At 35.6% G+C, this 12,204-nt stretch overlaps 1 protein-coding gene across 5 annotated transcripts in view; it reads left to right on the top strand.

Annotated features, from left to right (window-relative positions):
• sipa1l1 (signal-induced proliferation-associated 1 like 1) overlaps nucleotides 1-12,204 on the top strand; it is a 97,012-nt gene that overhangs the window by 58,785 nt on the left and 26,023 nt on the right. For all 5 annotated transcript variants that reach the window (XM_051138932.1, XM_051138931.1, XM_051138930.1 and 2 more), the window contains exons 3-7: nucleotides 1,208-1,338; nucleotides 2,082-2,270; nucleotides 3,580-3,754; nucleotides 4,605-4,708; nucleotides 6,462-6,619. In XM_051138932.1, coding sequence (XP_050994889.1) covers nucleotides 1,208-1,338; nucleotides 2,082-2,270; nucleotides 3,580-3,754; nucleotides 4,605-4,708; nucleotides 6,462-6,619 — 757 coding nt within the window. The remainder of the gene's footprint in view (nucleotides 1-1,207; nucleotides 1,339-2,081; nucleotides 2,271-3,579; nucleotides 3,755-4,604; nucleotides 4,709-6,461; nucleotides 6,620-12,204) is intronic.

The following is a 12,204-nucleotide window of genomic DNA, read 5'->3' as shown; positions in this document are numbered from 1 at the left end:
ATTTTATAACTTCAAATTCACTAATTGATTTATTGACGTTATTGATTTATCCCACTTTATATCCAACTCAAATGGCAAATGAAAAATGAAAAAGATTTTGTTAATTCTTAATAAAAATGCAATGTTGCATTTAACTACATTTTTAAAAATGTCTTTTTCATTCTTAATATTAATATTAAGATCTGTTTTTAATTTGTATTGGTACTTGTTAGGAGTGAGCGATATATTAGTATACATGATGAACCACTAGAAATTTGTCAACCGGTAGAGATTTTAAACTGTCATCTCGATTGCGTGTGACGTTACATGTGATGTTGCTGTGCTACGCTGTTATGAAAACTTAATGTTTGCATGCGTTTTAAGCATTGCGGTTTAAAACAAGTGATTCTAAGCTGCTGAAAATGCCATTTTTGCCACTTAAATACACACACTTGTATGTGTAAGCACAATAATTCAGGACTTAAGTGAAAGCAAACAGCTAAGAAAAGAAAACGCGTGTACACAGTACATTGAATCCGGGCAGCTCTTAAAGTGACAGCAGTCTAGTTATTCTGCCGTCTGTTATTCATGTAAATCAAGCAACAAAAGAGAAAATTTCTTACAGCTCTTGACTAAATAACTTGTGTAACCTTAATAAGAAGAAATATGTATTAAATTTACACAGTGAAGAATATGAAGTATTTTTGTACATTTGATTACTTGATATAATGTATGCAGCATTTCTTATTTAAATGTTCTACTGTAGGTTTTTTTTGTCCTGTTGCTTGAAAATAATTAATTATTATAAATATTGCTGACTGTTTATTTCAATGAGTTTGTGATATATATTATATATATATATATATATATATATATATATATATATATATATATATATATATATATATATATATATATATATATATATATATATATATATATATATATATTATTATTATTATTATTATTTTTTTTTTTTTTAAGGCTAGTATTAGCTTTTTTCTGATATTGACAGAGGTAACAAGAATTATGAAATTTCTATGGTATCAAAAAATTTGGTATCATAAAGAACTTATTTAAAGCAAAAGTAACTTGTTACCATGAAATAAAATTATTCATGTCATGATAAAAGATTTTGGTCATATCGCCCACCCCTAGCACTTGTTTATATTCCTGCTGTATTTTAAGCTAATGAATCATTAATTGAAAAATGATTAAAAATCCTCAGAGCACTGGAACTACTTAGGCGTCGACGAGACTCTGGGACCAGTAGCTGTCAGCATTCGTCGGGAAAAACTGGAGGATCACAAAGAGCATGGCCAGCAATACAACTACAGAATCATCTTCAGAACCAGCGGGGTGAGCGCTCATTCACACCAACAATTTCCACTGGCATATATAGTTGTTGTATCATCTAAATGCAACATGCATCCTCGTGCCTGCTCGGAGAGTTAATTCTAAGCAGTTAGCGGTGAGTGAGATCCAGGTCTGACGCCCACTGCTATCTTATATAACACGCTTAGAGGCGAGTTCTCTCTGCTAGTGCTCGGCACAGATCACACTGTGCTCCGACTGGCTCGTCACCATACTGCTTCTCAATCACACCGCTTTTGACAGCAGCTTTAAATGGATGGATCTCTCTAATTATAACACAAAAGGCTCTTAAATGTGACCTCAGCTTTTGGCATGATTTATAGAAACTGCTTATGATTCACATGCATTCTGATGGGCCTTAATAGCTTTGTGACTAAGGTGACGCTCAGCTCAACATGGCAATCTTTCCACTGCTATTTTGAGACAGGCAGGTAGGCAGACGTGGTTTAGCTTAGTATAAAACTTTTGTCCTGCCAATTACGACACCTTTTCAGGTGTTTGAGATCTGTGAATCATAATAAGCAGGTACTAAAAGACAATAGTATGGTGGGTTTTGTAGCACCGAGTACTAATTTTCTCAGAAAATTTTATAACAGTATTTAACACCCACCCTTCGAGTAACACCTGTAATTTACAGATGTGTACAGGTGATTGTGTATGTATGCCGAGAGTTTAAAACAATAATGTGAAGACATCTCTTTGTCCTATCTTTAACCTTTTGTCTATAGTTAACAACCTTACGGGGCTCCATTTTGGAGGATGCTGTGCCCTCCACCTCCAAGCATGGCTTGGCTCGAGGTCTGCCTCTAAAGGAAGTGCTGGAGTACCTCGTACCTGAGCTCAATGCCCACTGCCTCCGTCTTGCTCTCAACACACCCAAGGTCACAGAGCAGCTGATGAAACTGGATGAACAGGGGGTATAATGATCTTACATTCCCTTACAACTGACAAATGATATGCTATTACACGTGATAGATTGGTCGGTCAACTTTTTAAAACTTTATTTTTTTTATTCGAATTTTGGTAATTACAAAGGGAGGAATCACATCACCACAGAACAAGTTGCCACTGCACATAATATCTGTCTGTCTGTCAATGTAAATATTTATCTATTTAAATAATTGTATCCATTAATATCCACCACAATAAAAGTAATTGTATAATAATATAAATAATTTAATCACAGAAAGTAAATCAATTAGAATTGAAATATCAGTTATATTTAGAGTGGGAACTTATATGTACATTTGATATGCAACTTGCATTACTAAACTCATAGATTTTTCACTATTGATTTAACAATGTTCTTGCTAACATATGCATTTATTATATTTTATATATTTTATTTATTTCTGACGTATTTTCATCATTTGTTGCCGTTAAAGCAAAAAAAAAAGGTTTCTTTATAAACAATAAATGAATTGAAATAAAATTTGAATAAAATAAAAATATAAAAGTGCAATGAAAAAAAAATAGATATAGATATATAGATATAGATATATATAGATATATAGATATTTATATAAAATATAATAAAATATTTTTTACTGTAATGGAAAAATGTATATTACTTTTTTTTTTTTTTTTTTTTTTTTTTTTTACTCATTTTTAAAAGAATGTGACTATTCAAAGTGTTATATCACACATGTGACCCTGGACAACAAAACCAGTCATAAGTAGCATGGGATATGTTTGTAGCAATAGTCAACTATACAATGTATGGGTCAAAATGATAATTCTTTTTCTTTTATGCCAAAAATCATTAGGATATTAGGTAAAGATCATGTTCCATGAAGATGTTTTTTAAATTTCCTACCATAAATATATCAAAACGTAACTTCTTTTTAGTAATATTCATTGAGCTTAATTTGGACAACTTTAAAGGCAGTTTTATCAGTGTTTAGATTTTGTTGCACCCTCAGATTCCAGATTTTCAAATAGTTGTATCTCGGCCAAATATTGTCCTATCCTAACATACATCAGGAAAAAGCTTATTTATTCAGCTTTCAGATATAAATCTGAATTTCAAAAATCGACCCTTATGACTGGTTTTGTGGTCCAGGGTCACATATGGTAATGATTTGTTGCTCTATAATATAATTACAAATGTTTTTTACAATTTTTTAAATAATTATTTGTATCGTAAAGAGTGAATTGTAGTATATTGTTTCCCATTATTCCTATTTTTCACAGTCTAATGGTCTTTATTTACAATCTGCTCTGCAGCTCAGTTTCCAGCTGAAGGTGGGAATCATGTACTGTCAGGCCGGCCAGAGCAGCGAGGAGGAGATGTACAATAATGAGGCAGCAGGTCCCGCCCTAGAAGAGTTCCTGCAGTTGCTGGGGGAAAGGGTGCGCCTTAAGGGTTTTTCCAAGTACCGTGCCCAACTGGACACTAAAAGTGAGTCTCATCATCTTAAAGGTTTATTTAATTGCCCGAAAGGGCCTTATTGTGTGATTAAAACAGCTTGTAGCTAAAGGGGGCAAAACAGCTATTGAATCTCTGGCCTCCTGTCATGTCAGTCTAGTAGTCTATATGGCTAGTTAATTAATTCTAACAGGATCACACTCAAATGAGCCTGCAGCGCGTTCTAAATACGTCCCTCCACTGTCAGCGGTTTATTGACAATTGGAGGTTGTGATTAAATGGGAATGGATCTAAACACCAACAATCATCTTCTGTTCTATCCTCTAGTTAGTTTCAATTTGAACCCAGCGCCCTTATTTGAGACCCGGTCATGCGTGCCGTGCCTGTCAGCCGTGCTCCACCTCTCCCCTGTGACCATAAGGAATATTGTCTCTGATCACAAAAATGCTTTTAATTCCATTTATCAGACTTGACATTTTACCCCTTACGTCCCCCCCCCCCCTCTGCCGCTAGCGCGGGCCGAAAAGGGCGGCGGAGTTGTCAGAAAGCTTTGATCTCGGCTTGACGGATTAGGACATGGTTTTAGAGTCAGGTGGAGTATAGAGATCAGGAAGGAGGGACTGAGGAGAAGATGAGTTTGTGCCGTCATGGTCCAGAGCGCCGACTGCAGTATCCTGTTTGTGAACAATAGAAAATAGGGGTCTTATAAAAGAGCGGGAGCCATATGTTGCCCTAACAAGTCAAGGAGTGTTAAATAAATGAGACTGTATGATCAAAGGCTTTAGACTGTTTATTCCCCACAGACAAAACAGAAATCCTTCTTTGTTCAACAAAAGAAAAGCAGGTGGACATATAAAAGGTTAACGTGAGCTTTTTCTTGCAGCGGACTCTACCGGAACACATTCTTTGTACACAACTTTTAAAGACTATGAGATTATGTTCCATGTGTCTACAATGCTGCCCTACACGCCCAATAACAAACAGCAGGTAAGCTGTCTGATGACAAACACCAATGCAATAATTGATCTTCTTACTTCTTTTTGTTAAAGGATTAGTTCACTTCCAGATTAAAAAATTCCTGAGAATTTACTCATTCCTATGTCATTAGATGTTCATGTCTTTCTTTCTTCAGTCGAAAAGAACTTAATGGAGTCATCGGATGCTAATTTCACTTTTAAATGTTGTTTGAACATTAATGTGTGTTGGCAGTGTATGTACAAATCTACCCTATAATGATAAAAATACATGCAGTGGTTTTTAATTAATCTGTAAACCCCGACAGAGGCCGCTCCCACAATAGTTGATTGACATGAGCTCTTACCTTAGACCAGCTGTCACAGTCCAGTAACTTTCCATGTTTTGATGCCAGAGCAGGGATGTAAGTTAGACAAGAATATCTCTGACTGAGCGATTGAGGTGTTGTGTTGCTGGATGTAATAATGAACAGTGGTCGTCATTTACTCCCAACATCTGAGCCGCTGAAGATGCAGTAGATTACGTTTGTTTGTGAATGGAATGCGCCTCCCGATCTACATATATCTGTCTGTGTTCACCCAAATCATTCATGATCCAGCTTCACTTGCAGCAGAAGTGAGTATAAGTTTTTTTTTTATGAATCTTTGCGATGGCCTTTCCTAATAATGTGCTGGTTAGCAAGTTTAGCGGCTAAATGCGGCTAAAGTAAACAGGCTCGTCACTCCACAGAGAGAAGAGAGGGGCGGGGCGAGCAGAGCTCATTTGCATTTAAAGTAGCCTCGGCAAGAATGAGATGATTTTTGCAGATCTGATTTTGTCAAGGTAAAAAGGGTGTTGTTTTACACAACCATTGAGAATTTTTAACCAAAGTATATTATAGACTTTTCATTAAGACCCTAAAGAATCATGTCAAGTTGTGGAAAATGGGCATCCGATGACTCCTTTAAGGTTTTTGAGGAAAACATTCCCAGATTTTTTTCATATAGTGGACTTCATATAGTGAAGGTCCGAATTGCAGTTTCAGTGTAGCTTCAAAGGGCTCTACACAATCACAGCCTAGGAATACGGGTGTTACCTAGCAAAACAATCTGTAATTTTCTTAAAAAATTATTTATATACTTAAACACAAATGCTCATCTTGCACTAGCTCTGTGATACACGTCTGCGACTGGTTAGTTCTTCGTCTGTGTACTTCGGTTCAAAAAGGTAGGGTAGGGTGAAAAACTGCATCTCATTTTCTCCTCCAACTTCAAAAATGTCTAACAGCATTGTTTTACCTTTTTTATAAAGGGTGTTTGACTTTCTTTGTATGTTTGCTTTGTAAACACTGGGTCAGTACTTCCGCTTATGTGATGCATGACCTTTCCAACATGACTACTTAATGTGTGAAGTCGAGCTAGTGCAAGATAAACATTTGTGGTAAAAAAGTATAGAAATGTTTATTTTTTTTTAGAAAATGGCAGATCGTTTTGCTAGATAAGACCCTTATTTTTTGGCTGGGATTGTGTATTGTGTAGGGATTGTGAGTCCTTTGAAGCTGCACTGAAACTGCAGTTTCGATTATGAAGTCCACTATATGTAGAGAAATCCTGGAATGTTTTCCTCAAAAACCTTAATTTCTTTTCGACTGAAGAAAGAAAGACATGAACATTTTGGCATGGGGGTGAGTAAATTAAAAACATGTTAAAAAAAAAAAAAAAAACCTAATCCAAACTTTGAATGAATAGTTTACAGAATACTGATCTATGTTGTTTGTGGTTTATAGCTGTTAAGGAAAAGACACATCGGAAACGACATTGTCACAATCGTGTTTCAAGAGCCCGGAGCAAAGCCCTTTAGCCCCAAGAACATCCGCTCACACTTTCAGCATGTCTTTGTGGTTGTACGGGCGCACAACCCGTGCTCTGAAAACACCTGCTACAGGTGAGTAGATTATACTTTTATTTAGCTCCTAAAAAATTACACTGATTAAAGTGCAGGTGGACTTTTTTTAAATTTTTTAATGTTTAAAAATTTGTAGTGGTGCATTTTGCACCACACACTATGATTTTCATTCTGTGGCGTCAACAGTGCTCAACCTAATGATACAGGTATATTTGTAGCAATAGTCAACTATACATTGTATCGGTCAAAATAATTGATTTTTCATTTATGCCAAAAATCATTAGGATATTAAGTAAAGATCACGTTCTATGGATATATTTTGTAAATTCCCTATCGTAAATGTATCAAAACTTAATTTTTGATTAGTAATATGCATTGATAAGGACTTCATTTGGACAAATTTAAAGGTGATTTTTCTCAATATTTAGATTTTTTTTTTTTTTTTTTTTTTTTTTTTTTTTTTTTGCAACCTCAGATTACATATTTTCAAATGGTTGTATCTCGGCCGAATATTGTCCTATCCTAACAAACCATATATCATTGGAAAGCGTATTTATTCAATATTCAAAAGATTGACCCTTATGACTGGTTTTGTGGTCCAGGTTCACAAATGAGCTTAAAAATTCCATGAGACATATTAAGTGAATTTTGTGTTCCTGTGTTGATGAATTTTCTTTTTGAAACAGGAAGTTTGGGTGGGGCGTTGAACTCCTTTTTGGGCTATAATTACATCACACCGTGAGCGTGATTGTTTTGGAGATGTTGGTGTTATTGTATTGGGACATTGTTATTCCCAAGAGCGTTGAATCAGTCACAAATCTGTGTAGTAATCAATATTTTTGGTCAGTTTTTTTTTTTTTAAAGAAAGACTGTAAACTGTTTCTATTCTATTTCTTTGCTTTTAAGTTGTTAGAGCGGTAGACTTGACTTAAAAGTCACAATTTTGATTGCCTGGTTGTTCATATAAAACTTAAAGCCTAGTTGAAGTTGAAAGTTATTTTGTAATAAACAGTATTTACACTTGTTCAAAGGCTAGATTTTTAAAAATTTTAATTAATATTGTTATAATGTTACAAAAGGCTAAAACCTTGTATTCAGTGATTTCTAAATGGTAATAATATTTTACAATATTACAGTTTGAATGTATTTTTGATCAAATAGATGCAGCCCTGGTGAGCACAAACATGTCATTTTCAATGTTTTCGTATTCTAATGTTTTGTTAAAATCTAAAAAAGTATTTTAAATCAGCTTTTCTTCATCTTGTTATATTACCAGAATCCATTATCAGTCAGCGTCTGATTGTAGTGATGTTGTTTTGGTTTTATTTTTGGAGAAATGGATTTTCTTCCTGCCCATGGTGGGTTATGTTCTCGCTTGATGTCCTCTGGCCAGCTTATTATTCTTGTCGTACAGCACATTACCCAGGAGAGCACTGCTCTTAACCACTTCAAATGAGCTAGGCCCGCTTAATTTCCTTCACGCCTACTGGGGGCTGTTTATCAGTAGGATTTGTTGATCGTTGCATTGCTTGCAGTCCAACCTCGGAAAGTGCTACTGCGAGTCAAACAAAAGACAAAATGAGTGCTTATCTGAAACGAACGGGCAACAAATATGATGTTGATTATTGATGTCTTCATTGTGACTTACTCCCTTAATCTTTTCCTCACATTCTCGCTCGCTCGCTCCTTTGCTTGCTTTCTGTTTTGCCTCATGAAACTAATAGAGGTTTTAATTGCTGATGGGCCTCATTGTGTGTCGTCTTAATTATACCCAGTAGGGAGCCTCATCGCTGTTCAGCTCTGAAAGTACAGAAGTTACAAAGGCCCGTCCCGACCGAACCTCTCTGGAACAATACGCTAAACGAGAGGGCTGTATGCGCACCCTTGCCAACTGTCCTCTCATGAGAGGGGCTTTATGGGGGCTTAAACCCGACAACCCTGCTCCTCCTTCCCTGGCGGACTCCCTCCCTCCCATAGCCCTTTCAACCACACACTGAATTCTTCGTGCGAGCTTGAATTTTCCTCAACTGTGGGCTCTCTTGTTGTATTAACCTGCTTGGACTGTTTAGACAGAATTGGGATGGAAGTCAGGAAGTGGATCAGGTGGGTTCAGCGGGTCTCGGGTTTTCATTCGTGAGCGTTTCGCGTGACCGTTTATTCGTGTAAAGGTGAAACACGGGTATGAAGAATGATTAAAGGTGTTTATGGAGAGAGTTAATGATTTATATGCCCTCCTGTTGTTTTATTGGCTGCTGTTGGGTATAGTGAAGTGGTTAACACTGTTCACTGGAGCCCTATAATTTTGGCAGGCAACCTCTCTGCCACCAGTGAAATGGTAAGGTGGATGGTAATGTTGTACGAAGCGGAAGCTGTTAATGCACAGTCTGTGCAGAAGTGTTTTCCTGCATCGCTATTGCGACGCCGTCGAGTCTACAATGTCACAGCAAAACCAATTATGTTGTTGTGAGGTTGCAGTCTGAATTAAATATGATGGAATCTGCAGACTTTTGCAAATTTACCCCTAAAATCAGGACAGAAAATAGATTTAAATATGGTGTTAAAGCTCAAAGCATTTTTGAAGTAGCTGAAATAGCATAGACTTGTTGATGTGCAACATTTATAGTTTTATGAATGACAGGTCATATAATTCCATAGAAATTTGGCACAGGTTCCTGGTTGGCCTGACAATAATAAACCCTGTATTGGAAACCATGAAGTGACACAAAAGCAATACATCGTCAGTTGGATTTAATATTATTTCCTATTGCATTGTCTTTGCAGTGTAGTTCAATTCCTGAAAATGTTGAAAAAGATCCTAAAACGTATCACTGTGAATCAAACAAATTACTCACTGAATCTGTCATGAGTACATTACTGTTAAAAAGTTAAATTTTTTTAAAGAAAGTAATACTTTTATTAATCAGGAGTGCATTAAATTGATCAGAAGTGATGTTTAAAGATTTAGTTGCAGTGAAAGACATCATGCAGTGTTGCAAAAGATTTGTATTTTAGATAAATAGCGTATTAATAAATGCTTCTTGAGCTCCAAATATACATATTAAAATGATTTCTGAAGGAGTGAAGGCTACTTAAAAATTCTGCTTTTAATTACATTTGCAAATATATTAAATGGCACATTTGATGTTGTAATAATTAGTGCTGGGCAACACTTAATCATGATTAATCGCATCCAAACTAAACATTTTTGTGTACATAATATATGTGTGTGCTGTATATATTTATTATTTATATACACACACATGCAGCATATATTTTGAAAATATTTACATGTATAGATTTATATTCATATAATTTATATGTAATATATTATATATAAATATATTTAATATATAAACAACATATTTTTCTTATATATCTTCATGCATGTGTTTGTATTTATATATACACAAAAAACTTTTATTTTAGATGCGATTAATCACGATTAATCGTTGCCCAGCACTAGTAATAATATTTCACAATATTACTGGTTTTAATGTATTTTGAAATAAATGCAGCCTTGTTGAGATTAAGAGACTTCAAGTAAGAAAATTCTGTCAATTAATTTCTCACCCTCATGTCGTTCTAAACCCGTAAGACCTCCGTTCATCTATATTTTTGATGAAAAGAGCTTTCGGACCCTGCATAGCAATGCAACTGACACTTTCAAGGCCCAGAATGGTAGTAAGGTTGGTAAAATAATCCATGTGACATCAGTGGTTCAACTGTAATGCTCTGAAGCTATGAGAACACTTTTTGTGCACAAAGACGACAAAAATAATGACTTTATTCAACTATTTTTTTCTTCCATGTCAGTCAGTTCTGTGTCGTCATGGTACTGTTGTGAAAGCGCATCGAAGACTGACACGGAAGAGAAGAATTGTTGAATAAAGTTGACTAATGTATATGTATATATATATATATATATATTTCCAATCCTAGAACTTTAAATGGTAGTGTGACAACAGAAGGTATTTTACTTAAAGAAGTGATGACGTGTTGCAGTAAGTTGTGCTGTTGTTGTTGTTGTTGTTGTTGTTGTTGTTGTTGTTGTTGTTGTTGTTGTTGTTTTTGTTTTTGTTTTAGAAAATACAGTAGCATTTACACAGAAACCTTGAATGTTATACCGGAAATTAGTGAATCAGTTCTGGGTTTGTCCTTTGAACAAGTTTACAGTATGCGAGAACTCGTGTATGTGATACTTGTACACCTGTGTATTTCTGAGTGGGTCAGGGTGTTATTTGCTTGTGTGGAGGTGCTTTGGTTCCTTGCTGTGGGCAGTGGATGCTCCACCAACCCACACACTGTGTATTTATACTTTAGATATGTAATCCAGTTTGCCTCTCCACCTAAGCCAAGGGGGTCGGCTGCAACAATAAAGTCAGCCCTCCTGCTGTTAGTCACTGAATAACTGCTCCATGCATAGAAGTGGATTATGTTTGGATGGAATGTGCACTGCTCTATTCTGGCTTTTGAAAAGTGTTGATGACTGTTATTGTCTGCTCTCTCATAGAGATTTTGGTTTTTGTATACCATTGATGAAGCACAATTGTGGGTGTTTGGACTGCTTTATGCTTAAACAGAAAACAATATAATACAGATATTTAAAATAATTGCACAAAGTAATTTTAACTACTATGGTAAGTTGGTTACCACTATGGTACCAAACCATGATAATGCTGTCCTGTTTTTTTGAAGTACATTAAGGTTACCATGCTTAAAAACAGATGAGATGGGAAAATGTGGTTCAAACATTACTAAGTGTGACAGAGAGCTCTGTCAATTATGGGAAACACATATCCCATTAACACTTGCAGCAGTTTAGCACTTCAATTCGCTTACACTAACAACTCTTTACTCACTACTTTGCAATAACATGACAAAAAGTAGTTATTTTGGTTTGTTAACTGGGAGAGATTTCATATAAACAGTTAGGGGAAAAAAATTACAGTGCCTTGCGAAAGTATTCATACCCCTTCATTTTTATCACGTTTTATGTTGCTGCCTTATGTTAAACTGTTGACTGTTGACTAAGTGACTTTTTCCCACATCGATCTACACTCCATGCACCATAATGACAAAACAAAAACAGAATTGCCACAACTTTATAAATTTATTAAAAAATAAAAAAACTGAAATAAGTACATTGCATAATTATTCCTTATCTAGGACAGTTGAAATTTAGCTCAGGAGCATTCATATTGCTTGTACATGTTACTACACTTTGAGTGAAGTTAACCTGTGGCATATTCAACTGAATGGGTGTGATTTGGAAAGGCACACATTGTCTTAAAAGAGCGAAGCAAAAACCAAGCCCTGAGGTAAAAAAAAACAAACAAAAAAACCAACTGCCTGTAGAGCTCAGAGACAGGATTGCATCAAGCCACACATCTGGGCAAGTGTTCAAAAAAATCTTCTGCATAAAAGGTTAACGGAAACATGTTTTTGTGTCTCCGTTCCCCTTAAGGAAAAAAGTTTGAAACAGCCACGACTCTTCCTAGAGCTGGCCTCCTGGCCGAACTGAGAAATTCAGGGCCTGAGAGGGTTAGAGTGGTGACCAAGCACCTTATGATCACTCTAGTTGAGTTCCATGATCATATATGCAGATGGAAAAAACCTAGAGAAGG

The sequence above is a fragment of the Labeo rohita genome, chromosome 20 (genome assembly GCF_022985175.1).
Source record: "Labeo rohita strain BAU-BD-2019 chromosome 20, IGBB_LRoh.1.0, whole genome shotgun sequence".
Classification (NCBI taxonomy): Eukaryota; Metazoa; Chordata; class Actinopteri; order Cypriniformes; family Cyprinidae; genus Labeo; species Labeo rohita.
Note: the sequence above shows the minus strand (reverse complement) of the source record. Positions and strands in the feature narration are given on the sequence as shown.